The sequence below is a fragment of the Peromyscus californicus genome, unplaced genomic scaffold, assembly GCF_007827085.1.
Source record: "Peromyscus californicus insignis strain IS unplaced genomic scaffold, ASM782708v3 Scaffold_18__1_contigs__length_77618521, whole genome shotgun sequence".
In the NCBI taxonomy this organism is placed as follows: domain Eukaryota; kingdom Metazoa; phylum Chordata; class Mammalia; order Rodentia; family Cricetidae; genus Peromyscus; species Peromyscus californicus.
Genome location: NW_026294480.1, coordinates 71,221,264 through 71,241,007, shown reverse-complemented (window position 1 = coordinate 71,241,007; position 19,744 = coordinate 71,221,264). Strand labels below are relative to the sequence as shown.

The following is a 19,744-nucleotide window of genomic DNA, read 5'->3' as shown; positions in this document are numbered from 1 at the left end:
TTTAATGTGAATGTTTAATCCACTGAACAAATCATCGCTAATTAAAGAGTCTATTTACTGGGATTATGTTGGAATTAAACTTAACTCCACACAATTATAGAAATTACATGTTATAATAGCGATACCAGGAAGAAACTAATCCACTGGGGGAAACGCTTTAGAAAAGGAACGAAAAGGAAATGCCTTTTAGAGGCTGCTCAGCACACTAGAAACAAAAGAAACAGTAAGAGCTGAAGCAGCCCATGCCATACCCTCTGCGCTGCTTCTGAGACTCGAAGCTGCTCATGTGAAAATGAGAACCGCCCATAGGGGCCATCACTGGCCACCATGGTGATGTCGGCGGTGATACTGGCTTCATTCAGCACTCCACCCTCACTGATTCCAGTGAGCTGAAACTCATAGGAACACTTCTCCTCAGGGATGTCATCATCCAAAGCCTGGAAAAGTTAAAAAAAAAATAGGCCATTCACAGAAGAATGTGTAAAATGTAAAGAAATGTCTGTAGCTAATTCTTTTGTCCCATATCAAAAGAGCCCTCTGGTGTGGGACAGAGAAAAACCAATATTTTTATTTAAAACAGGTTGATTATAAATGTGATCTCTTTCTAAAGAAGAAAAGGGGATATGATATAGATATGATAGGATGAAAGGGTAGATTATTGAATCTACTTTTTAAAGAGCAACTTGTTTAAAATGTTTTACATTGCTATGGATTTTAGTTTATTGATACAAGTTTAAACTTAATTTTGTTATATTGTATATATATTTCTATTCTTGTTTGAGGTATTATGTTTATGTAACTCATTTAAATTGTAATGGATAATTGAAAAATACAGATTAATAATTAGTCTTCTATGATAGTCAAACTTATAGTCATGTCGTTTTCTAGGTATACATAGATATAATTTAATTAGGTAGGTAATCTTCAAGCAACTCAAAGACCTACAGAATATGGCAATTAAAATGTTTTAAAAATTTAGACTTTCTGGACAGTGAGACATGTCTGCTCCTGGCAGCACCAATTTACTTCAGAGAGGAGGATGGGCATTGAAGACACTCCGTATGGAGTTTATCTTCTTCTTGACAAAAATAGCCATTTGGGCAAGAAACTGTTCTTGCCTGGACTGCTTGATCGACTGTACATGAAGGACCCATAGGAAGGTGACCACTGAACTTTGCTTGGCAAAATGGTCCTTCAGGTTCCTGCTTCACAGAGGAAACTGCCAGACATTCTACGGGACACAGAGAGAAGTGACTGAGAGACTCTGGGCCTGTGGGCTGAAGACAGATGCCCCAACTTTACAAGAGAACTTTGGATGACTGTCCAGGTTGTCAGCTGTCTCTGTCTACCCTGCAAGACTCCCGAAAGTTGCTTGCATCCTTCTCCTGTTTCTCAGGTCATAGTATATCCTTCTGGGGTCTTTAATGTAGTTGAAGACTAGAGTTAAAATTTCCTCAGTTATGATAAAAGATAAGTTAGATATAAAACCTTAGACTCACAAATATAAGATAGATAGGATATCTTCTTTAATATTATAACTGTAATTCTTGCTTAATAATTGGTTTGTTATATGTAATTTTACTATGTTAAAGTTAAAACCTTCCTTTTTGAAAAAAAAAGAAAAAGAGGAAGTGCTGTGTATGATTGATTGATAAATAAAACACTGATTGGCCAGTAACCAGGCAGGAAGTATAGGTGAGACTAGCAGAGAGGAGAATTGAGAGAACAGGAAGGCAGAGAGGAGGAAACGCCAGCCTGTTGTCCAGGGAGCATCATGTAAAGGCAGCAAGTAAAGCCACAGAACACATGGCGACATATAGATTGACAGAAATAGGCTGAGTATAAGAGTAAGAGCTAGACAGTGGTAAGCCTGAGTTAATGGCCAAGCACTTTAAATAATATAAGCATCTGTATGCTTATTTTATAAGTGGGCTACAGGACAGCCAGAGCTTGGCGGGACCCGGAGAGAAAAACATTATCTACAAGTGAGTCCTATCCATAGAAACAGCCACGGAATCTGTAGCCTCCCTCCATTTACGCACACATGCACACATTCACACACACACACACGCTGACAGAAGGCAATCACATTGGTACCTGAATTACTATAGTAGCTTCAGACTGTCCATCCTGAATTGTCAGTTGTCCTGATGTCTCAACAAACTCCCCCATGGAAGGAGGAAATATCCTCCAGTACACCATGATCTCCCCTGAGATCCCTGGGCCACGAACAAGGCTACAACAGTACATGGATATATATTTAGTACATTTTTAATTAATAATATGTCCTAAACAGTTTCTGTGCCTTTAAGCCAATTTTGACTATCTCAAGAATCTTATGCCTTTAAATAACCTTACCAATCAATGGTAAAGCAGGCAAAAGTCTTAGAATTGCAAGATAGTAACGTCAGAATTCCTAAGCTAACATTTCACTACCTCAACAAAAACAGTGCAACAAAAATGAGCTCTAAACTTGGAGGTTTAAAGGGATAGAAACAAGCATTTATGGATTTAACATCCACTAACGAGTCCTCTGAAGAACAGAACACATGCAGACTAGTGGAAAAGGATGAAGTCAATACCAGGGATGGAATTCAGACAGTTGCCAAGATCAAATCCCCAGGCCAACCCAGCTATGACACTGGTGGCTGTTGCTTCATTCCTCGGTGGGCAATGTGGGGAGACAAACCTGCCCACAATCATGCTGGCTTAGTTACGTGCCAGGCTCTGGCTGGAGAAGCACACGCTCTTAATACTTTTACTTGAAATGGTTTTCTATTAGCTGTATTATCTGGAAACACAGCAGAATCTTACACATAGACCTGCTGCCTAATAATCTTAATGAATGAACAGGTTAATGATGTCATGGGCTGAATTTTCTAGATTTTCCATTCATAAAGCTTCCCCACTTATAATTGGACATTTTCATCTTTAATATCCTTATACACCATGTGTTATATTTTGGCATTATTGAACTAATTCATACCTTTAGAAAAGGGGCTGACAGAAGGAAACTATGCATCTTGGTACTCTTCCTGATCTAAGACAGAATGTTTTAAAACTTGTAGCTGTGCTGTGCTATATTGAAAATGTTAAGTCTTGCATTTTTGCTTAAGTCATGGTTTGCTACTAAATTTTTCAAATATTTGCTCTGTACACATTAATAAAGTTAAGTGAATTTATCTTATTTTCATCCCAATAATACATGAAGCAAACCTTTTGACTAATAAATCTATGTGTTTACTCCTGAAATAAATGCAATTTTGTTTTGATTTATCATATCTTTTCTACATTTGGGATTTTTTGGAGATAGGATCTCACTATGTAGCCCTATCTGGCCTGGAAATCAGCTATTAGACCAGGATGGCCTCAAATTCACAGAGATCTGTGCAAGTATTGGGATAAAAGTTGCACACTTTTCACCTTTATAGAGGAACTAAGTCCTCGTGTACGCAGTGACAGAGTGGGGCTGTCTAATTTTAGCCCCATGAACTATGCGGCTCACCCCTAAGTGAGCAAGGCTACTTGTGACCTAGCATCAAGACAGCTTGGGTACAGTTTTTAATTTCTGCCTGGTTTGTTCTCCACACAATGCTTACCAGTATGTAACATGACAATGAGTATCATGTATGCTTGAGAATGGTACTCTAGGCAGTAACTCTCAACCTACTTCATGCTGTGACCCTTTAATACAGTTCCTCATGTTGTGGTGACCCCCAACCATAAAATTATTTTGTTGCTACTTTATAACTGTAATTTTGTTACTGCCTTGAATTGTAATATAAATATCTGATAAGCAGGATATCTGATATGCCACCCCCAAAGAGATCTTGACCCACAAATTGAGAACCCCTCCTCTAGGCCATTTAAATAAAACAAAGAAAAAAACATAAAATCCTCACCTGATGATGCCAGTGCCATTATATGTTGCTGAGGGTTCCCCAATAATGATGTGTCTAGATGATGAAGCAATCCCAACTTCTGATGCACCCTTATCTCCTCGAATGATTATTGATGCACTACCTGAGTTTAAGATCAAATAGCACAGTTTGATGCAACCATGTATGTGTGCACACACTAACCAATAAAACTCAAAAGGCAATAATGGCAGGTAGGCGCTGTTACCTGCCTTTCACCAGGAGGGTAGCAAAGCATACTGAGGCACCAGAGCCTTTATAGACTTTCCCATGATCACACTTGGAAAAGAAGCCAGGAGAAGCTTGGCAAAACCCATCTCACACTGCATGGTAAGCAAGCTCTCCTCTACCAGGGGCATGAACTGATTCCTGCAGTATTCATCCTTTGCTGTTGGCTGCATGGTAAGCAAGCTCTCCTCTACCAGGGGCATGAACTGACTCCTGCAGTATTCATCCTTTGCTGTTGACTGTGTGGCTTTGTCAGTGGTCTCTGTGGCCAAAGTAAGAATTCTTTAGGACCTTTTTTTTTTTAACTTTTAATTTCCTGACTACTACTCACAAAGCTGATTACTTATTATTATTACAAGGTAAACTAAACTATCTAATAATTTGAGAATACATACAAAAACTTAGCCATAATTTGATGAAGATCGTTTCCAGAAGCACACGTTGGAGTTCCATAAGAAACAAAATCAAAAAACATAAACAGAATGTTGTACATTTGCATTCCTTACAATGGCTTAATGAAACTAAGAGTGATTTGTCATCTACAAGTATGCCACAATGAGACATAAATACAGTCAGAGTTTGTTTGTGTTGATAATGTTTACCTTGCCTCATGTGGTGATATTTTATTTGTGCTTTAGTAAATAAAGCTTGCCTGGAGATCAGAGGAAAAAACAAGCCATTATAAGTAAACAAAGAAGTCAGGCAACAGTAGCACATGCCTTTAATCCTATCATTTGGCAGGCAGGGATCTGTCTAGATCTCTGTGAGTTCAAAGCCACACTGGAAACAGAGCCAGGTGTGGTGGTACATGCCTTAAATTCCAATACAAGTTAACCATAGAGGTCTGGAGGTCTGTATAAACAGACAAGAAGTAACAGAGCTAGGCAGGAAGAGGAAGTGATGTAGCTGGACAGAGAGAGCAAATCAGATAGCAGAACAGCAAGGCATATAGGCGTGGGTAGACAGGAAGTCGTTTGCATTTGGAAGCTGCGGAGTTGGTGAGGTGAGGTTAGCTTGAGGCTGTCCTAATCCTCTGATCCCTCTTAGGCCTTAATCCCTATATCTGGCTCCGTATTTTTTATTTAATAAGACCATTTAGAAATTCATGTACAGCCCCATGGATATATTCTTATTCTGTGCAGAATCATCCTATGCAACATCAGCCCTGGCATTTTAATGAGATTTCACTGATCTAAATTAAAACGCATGCAGGACATGGTGCCTTGCCATGACTGTTTCACAGGCGGGTCAATACTATGGGCTAATACACAGGAAGAGTAACCAGCCATCCCAGTGGTCTAAACCCTTCTGAGAATGTTCCAGGCCACAGCATCCACTGTGGTCCCGGAGCCTTGTTTAGCATGGAATTTCAATGTTATAAAAGGACTGTGTGACAATAAGCAAATTTCTATTTTAAAACTTTCTTGTCCTTTTTGTTGTTATATTACTCACAGCATGATGAAATCATTAAAGACCCGTCTTTTTTATAAAGATCTAAGAATTAGGATACCTAATTTTGAAATATGAAAACAGCCAAGTGATTAATTTTAGATAAAAATGTGTAGAAATAGACTATCAAAATCACACCTTGTGTGGTAATTTTTAAAATTATGCACTATATGGTTGCTATAAATAAATTAAAATTATAGGCAACCAAGCATCACTATCAGCATTTCAAGGTTAATAATTTGAAATTCATCTAATATAAAAACATATCAAAATGGAATTATATTGAGCATATTGCTATGCAGTCCAGTTTCATAACACAGAAATTATCTGTGTAATTAAGAATTCTTGGGACTGGAGAAATGATCTAGAAGTTAAGAGTGCCTCAGTCCCAGCATCCACAACAAGCAACACCAAACACTGTAAACTCCAGCTCAGAGGCATCAAACGTAGGGCAGCTCATAACTCAAGGTAACTGCAGTCCCAGTGAGATTCAATTCTTCTGGCCTGCATACGCACCTGCACTCCCATGCACAAACCCACATGAACATATACACACACACAATTTTTAATCACAATTTTTAAATTAAAAATTAATTGTTCTTTATTTTAGTGTAATGAAGAATTTTTCTGCTACAATGTATAGTGACATTTAACAGCTTACTACGGTTTAATCATGTAGCTGTTATATTTTATTTTATAAGCATCACCATAATGAACAGTTTTCTTTTAAAACAAACAAAAAAACCCTAGTGGTATACTATCTTTGATCCATGACTGTATAAATTGTAAGTATTGTATTATAATTTTAATTTTTAAAACTTTGTCTATAATATAGATAAAAATGTATATTTACATTGAAGCACATTTTTAAAAAATTATAAAATCCAGCACTGCCTACCTTTGTAACTACTTATTTTGGATACTTTTAATTTCAAAAACTATGAGTTTTCTTACCTTTCATTGGAGATATCTCTATCTCATCAGCCGCTCTCAACTCGATGGTGAAGCGCCTGTCCTCCCCCAGTGCGCTGTCCTGAAGTGTCTGCAATGTCACGGTCTTTTGGGACTCAGTCTACGGCATTTAAACAAGAGAAAGACCGTTTCAAAACAAAAAAAAAAAGTAACAAAATCAAATCTTGAATGTTCTCATTAGAAAAATAAGATTTATGTGCATGAACTGCTCAAGAATCTGTTTTTGTCACATACAGTTAGGAATGATATGAAGGAAGAATTGCAATATAAAAATTATCTCTAACTACAAATTTTAGTTTAGTTTCTTGAGTGGGGAAAGGGGAAAAAATAGCACAACTCTTAAATTTATTGAAAAATTTTCCAGCATTGAAAATTCAAACTTGTAGAGCTAATTGTTCACATCCCAAAGAGACCAAGGTCACAGGGCTGACTGCATAAGACACAGTGTGCTACGTGCAAAGGAGAGACCATTTCACAGCCGTGACTGACAGGCCTTGAGATGTCTGCTGTCCACGACCTCTGGACAAGCTCCTGGCTTCACCAGTGTTAGGGTGGTGGTGCCTACCTGGTTGGCAATACTGCCTCAAGGCAACAGCAGGGGCCTAACCCATGAGAATCTGGCGTCTGTATCCAGAAGCTGGTGTTTTTGTTACAGGCTATAATTATCATTTGTCTGCAGGTTTAATGTTTTGTTTTTCTCTATTTTCATGTACGTCTTACTTGTCTCTTACTGAACATATTCCTAGATACTTTACATTTTCCTGATAGGTATTTTTATCTTTAATGGTAAGTCACAAATATTACTTACTTTATGTGTCAATAAATGTTTTTCTTGTACCCGCTAGACACAGCTTACATTTGCCCTACATTTGTCTGTAGCCCTAGCTCTACTGGAGAGCACATAGCCTTTCAGTTTATATTCTCCTTGTCTCCTTTTATCTCTCCATTTCACTCTTGCTTTTCAAAGCTGCCCCTCCGTCATTCTGTGAGGTGAACATATACTTTGTATACTTTGGTATACTATGCTGCCCATGCCATCCGTGCTTCCCTCGGTGGATTCGATTTGTCTTTTGATTATTATGGAGGGTCCATTGATTATAGTTACACATTTATGTTCATCTAATTGGTTACTTACTATTTTAATAAATGCTACCACAAATATTCTTGCAATCCTTATTTGTGCATTCAGACATTTCTCTGAGGTGCCCCAGAATGTGTCCATCCTTAAACAGTAAGTTCACCTGGTCTCTAAAAGTTATTTGCAACCTTAAAACAACTTTGGGGAACTTTTTGGCTGTTACTAAATGTATGAATATTATTCCAAACCTAGAGTTTTTCTAATGTGTTTTTGTGTTAAATAAGCACTGTAACTCCTACCTGGGCACAGTTTATCTAACACACATCTGCTGTTTATATCATATCATAGCCTTCTTTATGCTCGCAAACACCAGATTGCAACACTACACTGGGAATCACTTTAAGCAGTGAAATCACAAACCCACAAATGAAGAAAACTCATTCTAAAGAGACTATATTAAAAGCACATTTCTTTACATTGTGAGGTAGAAACAAGTCCATTCTCTGTCTTCCCTCAGCAAGGAATGTACAAAATATGAAAACTGAATTTTCCATCATTCTTCCTATGTCAGCAAATGACTAGGAAAGCATAAAGCATGTTGGCAAAGGAATACAAATCCATTTTAGTGAGTAGGTGCAGTCCACAAATGCAGAAGTATTAACAACCCTTCCATGAATCATAAGAACCTACTATATTCTGTATATTCACACTGCCTGCTAGGAAACATGCAAGGCAACTTTTCATGTCACAGAAACTCCAGTTCTCAATATAAGTAACAGCTGGTAAGTGGAGGGAAAGGCTGTCACTCCAAATCAACAGTTTTGTAATGCTGATTATAAATGATAACAAGGACTCTGGCACGAAGAGGTAATGGGAATGATTCATGGGGAGATGAGCTCAGAAAACCTCTACTAGTGATTCAAAATTCACTTAAGTACAAAGAGTCTTAAAAAAAAAAAAAAAAAAACTTCTCATCAAACCCCTCAAAAAAATCCTCCTCAATTCAATCAAGAATTTTCAAAGATTTTTGATCCTGGAAATTTTTTCCTTAAAATTTTTATTATTCATATTCTGCACAAAAGCTACATATATATATGGAGCAGCAACTTGGGAATTACCACTGCAGGCTGTCTCAGAGAGACAGAAATACAAACTATTTGCTTGCTATGGAACTTCAAAGTTATACAATTTTAAGCACACGATGTAGGAAAGATGAGCTTCACCACATTGAGAGCAAACAGCTATTTTCATTAACTCTTTTTAAATAGCATTTCTTTCATTAGGCACTTTGAAGTGTCAGGAAATTAGCCTGCTTGCAAAGACTATTCCTGCAGTCCTTATGCCTTGCCTGGTTAAACATTGCTATTCTTGTTTTGTACTTTGAAAACCAAATATTATCAACATAAATAAATTTACCTAGATCCCAAGTAGGAAGAAGGTTTCAGTTAGTCTCATTGGATGTAAAATTTGTCCCTGGTTACTTCCAATATTACAAGAGAACCACAATTGAAAGGAAATGTAGTAGATAAAATGAATACAAACACGGGTGACCTAAGAAATCTGTCATCGTATAGAAATGGCCATGAAAGGACTGAAGGACAGATGTAAATCTCTGAACTACCAAAACCATGATGGTACAGAGAGACTGGGGGAGTGGGGAGGTGTTAGCAGTAAATCCTGAGCAAAAGAATGTATTTACCCAAGATTTTGTTGTTCTTGTTTTGTTTTTTGTTTGGTTTTGCTTTGTTTTGTTTTTTGAGATAGGGTTTCTCTGTGTAGCCTTAGCTGTCCTAGAACTCATGCTGTAGACCAGGCTAGCCTAAAATTCACAGAGACATGCTTGACTCTGCCTCCCAAGTGCTGGGATTAAAATTATGTACCATCACCACCAGGCTTTATCCAAGTTTTTAATGCAATTTGGTTAGCATGGAAAGTAAATGTTTGATTTAAATTGTAATATAAAGCAGCAAGTTAGAGACTGATTGCAGAGCACAAATTCCATGTGTGGAAGAAGCAGGTACATATGTTTTGATAAAGGATATAAAAGAAACTGTCAATGGTGGTTATCACAGGAGGAGTGGAGAGATTTCACTTAATTTTCATCCCTCTGTACTTCCGAGGTTTATACCAAGAGCACATGGTTGCTTTGTTTGTTTTACTTACTAAACACATAAGCATGGAAAAGACTTCTGAGCTAGAGTGACAGTGGGTTGACTGAAGGAGACCTTCCTTCTTCCAATGTGTGGACATCACAGGGGCACAGACGGAAGACGACTAAATTGATGGGATGAGAGCAAAGCACTGTATCCCAGGAGTTAGAGGCTTCCATGAGAACACCAGGTAAGGTCTCAGGCAAGAAGCCAGATTTTTCTAGAAGCTCTCACATATGTATATATATATATATATGCTGTGGGATGTTTGTATGGCAAATGTGTTGCTCTGATTGGTTGGTAAATAAAACACTGATTGGCCATTGGCTAGGCAGGAAGTGTAGGTGGGACAAGGAGGAGAATAAAGCTGGGAAGTGGAAGGCTGAGTCAGAGAGACACTGCCAGCCGCCACCATGACAAACAGCATGTGAAGATACCGGTAAGCCACGAGCCATGTGGCAAGGTATAGATTTATAGAAATGGGTTAATTTAAGCTGTAAGAACAGTTAGCAAGAAGCCTGCCACGGCCATACAGTTTGTAACCAATATAAGTCTCTGTGTTTACTTGGTTGGGTCTGAGCGGCTGTGGGACTGCCGGGTGACAAAGATTTGTCCCGACTGTGGGCAAGGCAGGAAAACTCTAGCAACATATATATATATATATATCTTGTAAAATGGGGTTCATTATAATAGCTCTATTACTGCATACATCTATATAGGAACGGTAGTCTAAAAGATGCGGTGGCAAAACCAGTCTCCATGAAGCCGCACACTGTGAGGTGGAGGCTGACCTGACATGAAAGGGGACGAGCTGTCAGCTAATCCCAAGTGTGTAACCGATGCTGCATTGCCTTCTCAGATGCAGAGGGATGAGAGGTTAGAATGCATATGTCCCCATCATCTCCAAAATCCAATTCCATCCTCAGTACACTTCCTTTCCCTCTCTCCTTTCTTTCCCTTGAGGACTGATTCTCTTCTCACAGCACACCCTAAAAACTGTTCTTCAGAATCGCTCAGCTAAGGGAAAGGCACGAGAGGAAAGGAACACCAGTGAGTACTTGGGTGCCGTGCTAATGAAAGGGGCACAAAGGCAGCAGGAATGGGCAGAAGACAGAAGATAAGCAGACAGACAGACAGCCCTGGCAAGAGCAGAGCCAGTCGTCTTGGTGTGTCCCTAACCCACATCTCTGTAGCAGATACTTAGGACATTATCTCAGCCATGTTATCAAAAGGTCAATGGCTTTAAAAATCTAAGTCTGGGGGGCTGGAGAGATGGCTCAGAGGTTAAGAGCACTGCTTGTTCTTCCAAAGGTCCTGAGTTCAATGCCCAGCAACCACATGGTGGCTTACAACCATCTGTAATGAGATCTGGTGCCCTCTTCTGGCCTGCAGGGATATGTGCAGGCAGAAGACTGTATCCATAATAAATAAATAAATCTTTAAAAAAAAAAAAAAAAAATCTAAGTCTGTAAGCTTGAGATTCCCCTTGAGATGATGTGACTATTGTGTGCATTTAATATGTTGGCTGGACGTTTGTAGATTTGACAGTGTCTTAAAGACTGTTCACCGTCAATGTTTTGACTCATTGTGAAAGTTCTGTACACTTAGGATAGTAAAAGAGCAAATTGAAAAGAAAACAGAAAATGAGACTCGGTGATAAAATGTATGGAATGCCTGCAGAAGTGTTGGCATTAGGGATGACACCCCGACATTTGGTTTGTCTGGCTGACTCGACCTTTTCAGGCAGTCGGGGAATGTGACAGAAAGTCACTTTGGACTGTGTTACAGAGACAGGGTCTGGATTCTGCAATCTAGAATCCCTCCTTCCTTCTCCCTCCATTTTCCTTGTCTCCTCCCATTTCCTCTCAATGCACATGAATTTTAAAAAAAAAATTTGAACACTAGCATGTGGATTCATAAACAATACCACAATGCTCTATAAAAATAAGAAAAAAGTTACAGGAACTGAGAGCCTGACTGTACCTCATCAAAATGAAGTGTCCCATTCAAAGGACTGAGATCATCTTTGGCCTTCTCGTCTATAGCCCAATGAAGTAGGACAGCTCCTTTTCCTCCTGGGGACCGGACGACTGTCAATGTCACATATGAATCAGGGTCATCAGACAAAAGGGATTCATCAACCATTACCTACAAGAAATAAAATCCAGTAAAGCAAACACATTAAAAATAGAAATAATCTTATTTGTTTGTGATCATTGTAGTTTTGAATTTAAAATTCTATTCATGACATACTAACATGTAGGAGGGAAAAGGTTTCTCTCAAACCCATTTTCCTTTTCTATACATTAGGCTACTGGGTATTTCAAATTTCTCTTGAAATTAGGTGGAGCGAAGTGGCTGCATTGTCAACAGGTCACTGGTAGAAGTGATTGTAGCTGCTAGCACACTCAAACTTCCCCACAATCCTCCACCTCTGCTGTTTTCCCACTTGTAGGTGAATACAGAAGATGCCTCCAAGACCATTAAAATGCTAATAAGCAGAGAGAGGAATAATCTTATGCCTGGGGTGCCAGTTGAAGAAGAGGGGTCCATGGCAGTCAGAAAAATGGGCAAACTACTATAAAACTCTTGTATAAAGAGGCAAACACTAAAGATAAAGGAACTGAAATTTGGGGGCTCTTTATTACAGCATATAGATTTCCTAAGTAATAGGAATATCCAGGTATAGACTATCCTCTGAATGGTCAGTCGTTCACCAACTTTAGTGAATTGAAGTTTTTACTAAGCTGGTTGTCTCTATCAGAAGAGGAAATACTTAAAAAGCAATTTTGATTAGGGGGATGGAAGAGAGTCCAAATTAATAAAATGGTTTCAAACAATAGTTTCTCTCTCTCTCTCTCTCTCTCTCTCTCTCTCTCTCTCTCTCTCTCTCTCTCTCTCTCTTCGTTCTTTAGGTTTTTTGAGTGTATGATGTGTGTGGTGTGTGTGTATGTGCATTGCTGTGTGTGAAAGCAGGTGTACATGTCCCACTATGTATGTATGGCTGCCAGAGTTCAACCTTGAGCACTGGTCCTTGCCTTCCACCTTGCTTGAGACAGGGTCTCTTCATTGTTTTGCCACTGCATACACTAGGCTAGCTAACCAACAAACTTCCAGGGATTCTTCTGCACCTCCCACTTCTCCATATATGGTGATTTGAGTGAGAATGGCCCCTATAGGCTCACATATTTGAAAATCTGGTCCCTAGTTGGTAGAACTGTTTGGGGAAGGATTAGGAGGTGTGGCCTTTTCAGAGAAGATGTGTCACTGGAGGTGGACTTTGAGGTTTCAAAAGCTCATGCCAGGTCCAGTCTCTATCTCTCTATTTCCAGCTTGTGTATTAGACATAAGCTCTCAGCTACTGCTCCAGCACCATGCCTGCCTGCCTGCTACCACACTACCAACCATGATGACTGTGTACTCATCCTCTGAAACTGTAATCAAGCCCCCAACTAAATGCTTTCTTTTCTAAGTTTCCTTGGTCATGGAGCCTCTCGTCAGCAACAGAAAAATAACTAAGACACCATAAGAGTATCGGGATTACAGATATTCCTACTTCAGGTGTAACTTTCATGTAGGCTCTTGGCATTTGAATTCAGATGCTCCCAAAGACTTCTCTCCTGAGCCACCTTATTACTGGAAACTCACTACATTAATTTACCAGCAGTAGCACTTCTTATTCTGAAGTCCTTATTAAAAGATCTGGTATGAGTTAATTATGCATGTTCACTTTAGGCAGCAAAGGCCAAGTGTAGTGTATAAAGCTCAGCTATGTAGATGTGAAATGTAACACAATGCTTTCCATTTTGAACACAGAAACTTACCAAACACAGTACAATCTTGTTTTTATGTTTGTTTGTTCACTAGGCTCAATGTTAGAATCAAGAACAGAGATTTGGAAATAACTGGTATTTATTGAGCTTTTATTGTGATATTTGTGTGTGTTGTGTGTTTTGTGTTGTGTTAATTTTTGCACAGTTTATTTTATTTAAGCCCCAGAGAACTCTTAGAAATTTGAAGATCAGTCGGGCAGTGGTGTCTCACACATTTAATCCCAGCAGAGGCAGGCAGATCTCAGTGGGTTCGAGGACGGCCTGGTCTACAAAGCGAGTTTCAGGACAGCCAGGGCTGTTACACAGTGAAACCCTGTCTCAAAAAGCCAAGGAGAGAGAGAGAGAGAGAAAGAGAGAGAGAGAGAGAGAGAGAGAGAGAGAGAGAGAGAGAGAGAGAGAGAGAGAGAAGTTTGAAGATCAGATATGTATACATATTTGGGTAAAACAAGACTCAAATCTAATTCAAGTGTTTTGACTCCACACCAAATATTGTTCATGCCACTCTTTAGGCACAAAAAATATTTTCTAATAAAGAAAGAAGGAATCAATTATAAACAACCTGTAGGCATATTTTCTGCTTAGCTTGGAATATGCATAGATATCCACATGTCTATATTCTTACACATTGCCCTTGTGAGCATTTTATTTTGATGGGTTTACATTAATAATCTTTTTTCAATGTTTTTCAGTTTTCTTTTTAATCTGTCACCAACTAATACTATTCATTGTGTACAGTACTGCATGTTTCACAAGGATGTTAGAAAGTAGGGTACTTTGTGGTAAGAAAGGATATAATAAAAACAAATGTACAGGGTTGAGTGACAATTAGTACTAAGTCTACCAAGAGTAAAAATGTCACCTGCACTTACTAAAAGCAAACCCTAAATGTGAGTGCTCTACACGCATCAACTCATTTATTCCTTGTAGTTGTTATGAGAAAACTTACATTAGGACCTGGGTGTCTAATCTTACTTTTAAAGTAAGACAAATAGTAACTTGAGGCTAGTAGATTAATTCTCCAATCATGCTTAAGTTAGGTTTAGAGCACTGATGTTAATAAAAGCAATTAAGATAAACCGAATGCCCAAACTCAAAGAGTCTTCACCAACTGAGGAACTGAACATTAAACCATGAAATTATTTTTATCCAGCTAATTTTCCATAAAAGGAGGGGTGGCTTACAAATACAGATTTCAATGTCCAAGTTCAAGTATGATAATGTTACAAGCAAAAGTATTTTTATAAGTTTTCACAAATTGAATAGTTGAGCAGTTAGCCCTGTTCAAATTTGAAAAATTAAATTACATACTTATGTGTACTAAAATATTCCAAAATATTATTATATATATGTCAATATTCTAAGAAATGCTAAGTGATTAGAATTATTACAAAATAATAATGATGTTTATCTCATGATACAAGTTTATAAAAACACCTTTCCTATACATTTCCTATCCCCTAGACATTAGTTTATTACAAGTCACTCAAAGATTTCTACTTGATTCTTTCTCCAGGCAAAAAAATGTTTTACTTGGTTATAGCAAAATTGTACTCTTAAAAGTCCCAATTTCTTGTGAAATTGTAATTACACTGACAAAATCATTAGGTAACATTTAGGCTGTATTTAAACTTTCAAGTATCTGAAAAACTGAGATCTCTTAGACAATTTGGAAAGTTTTAGTCCTCTGGACACAGAATAGTAAAGATGGGAGCATTTGAGCAGCTAAAGATTACTCATGATGAATTACTGACTATACAGTAGATAAGAGTGAATGGTGACACACTGAGCCAGAAATGTTTCTGAGTAAATATGAACTACCTAAGGATATTTACGATTATTTCATCCTGGAGTTGTCTTTAAGAGATAAAGTCATAATAATTATATATCACTACCACAAATGATTGTTATGATAGAGATTATCCTACATTATATTTAAGAGAATGATAACATAAAAACTGCCATCAAACAGAAAGAGCTACATAAACATTTCATGCTTGCAATTGGTTAAGCTTTTTATCTCCACTCAAGGGCTAAATCTATGACAAGTGAATTTCTTCTTTCACATCTTGGAAGAAAACAGATAGTGAACAGCAAGAGGAAAAAGCTTGTTTATCAAAGCTTGGAGCAGAGAATATAATCCAATATTTTGTTCAATATAATCCAAGGTAAAACTCTAGCCCAGTGAATGTTTAGGACTAAGACTCACCAACTCACCCCATCCTAAACTGCAACCTGAGGCCAGTGATGAAAGCCCTCTCAACAAGGACAGGATACCAGCAGTAAAGCAAACAGAATGGAAGACACGGATGAGAAGCCCATCTTGGTCTACCATACACAATAAAAATGAATCTGTTGTTTTCTGTCACAATCACCTGATGTGACAGACTCTCAATGTATCTCAGTGTTTCCTACGGCAACAGCCTACTCAAAAGACTGATCTTGAAGAGAGACTCACTAAGTGAAGGGTAATGAAAAGCTTCAAAACAAAGATTAAAGATACTTTTTACTGAAAACTACATGAAAACCCGAGGAAAGCAGTCCCCTGATATATTTAACTTACAGTCTTCTCTTCAAATCCAAATATTCCAAATGGAGAATCATTTGGGGGTATGACAACAGTCACTACAACATCGTCACCTAGTCTGCCACCACCAGCCACACTCATCAAGCAGATGCTGAATGTCTCCGTGAGTTCAAATTCACCATCATCAATTATAGTTATTTCTATCAGTGCAGTGACCTATGAAACACAAAGGGGAGGGAAGGGGAGGAAGAATTAGAGGAAGGGAAAGATATATAATGTAATAACAATGTTTCCTCATATATATATTTTAATTATTTTAGTTGAATAAAACAAAACACAGTAGAAAAGAAAAAACAGGGTTTTGCTTATTATATCCATAATACACGTAAAATGATATATATAGTTCTTCAAAGTTAGAAATTTAGATCTATTATTTTCAAGATAAATTACATATTTAATAAAAAATAAACTATTTTATTAGTGATATAACAGGTAATGGATTCTTGAACAAAAGTTTCTAAATGGTATGCAATTTCTAACAACCACCACACAGGCATAAAACCCAGTGTGCTTGATATTAATTTTGCATGATAGGAAATAGGACCATAAAGCAATCCCTGTGTGTAGGAGACAGTTCAGTGATGGGGAACACAGACTGCTCTTGGAGGGAGTCCACGTTGGCTTCCAGCACCCAAGTCAGGTGGTTCACAGTCACCTGTAACTCCAGGGCATCTGATGCCCTAATCTGGCTTCCTCAGGAACCTCAGACACACGCACAAACCCACAACACAGTCATGCACTTCATTAAAATAAAAACAAATCTTTTTGAAACATTATCACTGACTGTCTCAATCAAACTTAAAAGAAGATAAGAGATGATTAAAAAATGTGCTGTTTTGGATGATTGTGATCAGGATTTATAATCAGACTCATCAGGGCCTATGATAAACATTTTTATGAATATAAATAAACCTGTTCCAGCTTGCGATTTCACACGTGCTCCTAAGAACACCCTGGCTCCATCATCACATTAACATCTTCGTCTGTAGCCTGCAGGTATGGTACAGTACTTGGATACATTGATCATGAAAGAAATTGTTTTCTATCTACAACATTTAACAATGGGGGAAAGCAAGAAGTCAGGATATCACACTCAGACAAGCAGAAACCCAGATATAACAGCTTGTCACAGAATCCACACTTCAAATCTGTACCATACAACACAAACTATCTCCCTCCCAAGTCAGGAAGTTTAGAAAACACAGTAATACAAAGAATGCTAGTAAATGATGGGACTTCAGGTTCACGCGTGGAACAAAATGCCAGGAGTCCAGCTGCTTCAGTGAAAAGCCAATTTTGTTGCTACTGCTTTAACATAAACATTCCCAACTACCTGTGGTGCCCTCAACCCACGCTTAGTAGAAAACATTTAAAAGTTCTAACTGTACTAATCGTTAACCATATCGGTCTGTGTGTGGGGGAAGTTTGCCTTTGTGTGTATCCTTTAGCGTTACAGAGCTGCTGGGGACCACTGAGGAACCGGTACAGGCTATGTAACTCTGTACAGGCAAATTCGGGCTAACTGTGGGTAGATTCTGCTGTCTTAAGTTACAAGCATGCATGCGATCCACACGCTTTTCTGTTCACTGATTAAGAATGTGTGCTGCAGAAATGGCTCCGGGGGCACAGCGCTTGCTATGCAACCGTGACGTCCTGAGTTTGGATCTCCAGAACTCAGGTAAAGCCAGTTACAGCAGCATGCACCTGGAATCCAAGCACTCCCAAGGCACTCGGTGGCAGAGAACCGAGAATCCACAGAATCTCACAGGCCAGTCAGTTTGCCATATGTAGTAAATGAAGAGATTCTGTCTCAAACAAGATGAAAGGTGAACACAAACACGTGAAGTTGTCCTCTGACTTACACACACATTCCGTGGCACACACTTGCCTGCACGCAGGCGCACACACGCGCACACACACACACACACACACACACACACATACACACACACATGCACATGCACACACACACACACACACACACACACATGCACACATACATGCATGCACACACAAATTTTAAAAATTTATAAAACTGTTCTATTCGTACTTATTACAAGGGATACAGCTTAAAGTATTCAGCATTTTTAACCACAAAAAAATATAAATTAAAACTACTTTGAGGTTTCATCTTACTACAATCAGAATGACTATAATAACAAAAGCAAATAACAATAAACACTGGTGAGGATGTGGGAAAGAGGAACCCGTGTATACGGTTTGCAAGTGTGTTAGCTGGTTTACATACTATAGAAATCAGTGTAGAGATTCTTCAAAAAGCTAGAAAGAGCTCTACCATATGACCCAGCTATACTAATCCTGAGAATACACCTCAAAGGCTCTGTCTATACTGTGCTACAGAGTTACTCATATATCCATATTCACTGTTGTTCTATTCACAAGAGCCAGGAAATAGAACCTGCCTAGATATCTATCAATGATGAAGAGTGGAGCTGTATAACACAAACATGATGGAATTTTATTCATTGACAAAAACTGGGATTCTAAAACTTGTAGGAAAAATGGAACTAAAAATGTACTGGTGAGATTGCCCAGGCCCAGAAAGATGAACTCTGCATATTCTCTGTCATGTGTGGGATCTTGGTTTCAAATTCTCAGAGCAGTGTGTTTAACCTGTAGCGCCTATCGTAGAAGGCAGGGAGACAGAGAGGAATGACTAAAGAGGGGATGTGACGCGAAGGAGAAGGGAACACATGGACTGTCAGGCTGGGGAGACTGGGCTGTGGAGGTTTAAGAGTGGAGAGGCATGGGGTGCAAAGAGAAGGTGTACGAGGGAGGAGCAACCCAAGCCAGAACATACGGGAAAACACTGGAAACCCACTGTTTCGTAAGCTTCTTAGATGATGTAACATTTTAAGAAGAATTTGAATTGAGATATCCAGTATGGGTGCACAATGTGCCTCCCTGAAGTCACCAAAGGTTATTAAAAATTCCAGGACCAGGTGTGGGCTATCTCCCTTCAAGGTGTCGGCTAGGGAGGTCCCTAAAACAATACAACCTATTGTCATTGTTACTGATTGCCCGCCCGGACTTGGTGGTACGAACTTCTCATTGAAGAGGCCAGCCACACACCGTAGATACAGAACAGAGAAATCAAGGCGCCACTAAGCAGGAAATCCCTGCCCTCCGGCTGGCTTTCACAGCACCAGAGGTGCCATGCAGAGCACTTGGGAAGAAGAGCTGTCCACAGCCCTGCCCTGAGGGAAGCCTCGCCAGCTGCAGAGCTGACCCACCGTACTGATCTATGAAACAGTGCCATGACTATGACAGAACCAACCAACTGCCTCCTGATCAGACTTCAGGCACGTTCCCAGGGGAAAGCCATGCCTGGTGGTGTACAGCTGTTCGAGAGCCTGGAGCTGTGGCCCGTGAGTAGGAGAACCTATGACTATTATTTGCTAAAGAGACATGTCAAACTGCCTCCTAAGTACTCATGTGTACACCCAGGGGTTCCTCTGCTCTCACCCTTCCACAAGAAGCTTCTTACAGCGGCAGGTAGCAGCCAGTCAGGG

At 39.0% G+C, this 19,744-nt stretch overlaps 1 protein-coding gene across 1 annotated transcript in view; it reads right to left on the bottom strand.

Moving 5' to 3' along the window:
• Positions 1-19,744, bottom strand: part of Adgrv1 (adhesion G protein-coupled receptor V1) — a 546,923-nt gene that overhangs the window by 349,970 nt on the left and 177,209 nt on the right. Inside the window, exons 58-63 of the mRNA XM_052743671.1 lie at positions 16,188-16,367; positions 11,778-11,942; positions 6,549-6,666; positions 3,903-4,023; positions 2,098-2,236; positions 252-437 (exon numbers count right to left, since the gene is read on the bottom strand). Of these exons, the coding sequence (XP_052599631.1) occupies positions 252-437; positions 2,098-2,236; positions 3,903-4,023; positions 6,549-6,666; positions 11,778-11,942; positions 16,188-16,367 (909 nt within the window). The remainder of the gene's footprint in view (positions 1-251; positions 438-2,097; positions 2,237-3,902; positions 4,024-6,548; positions 6,667-11,777; positions 11,943-16,187; positions 16,368-19,744) is intronic.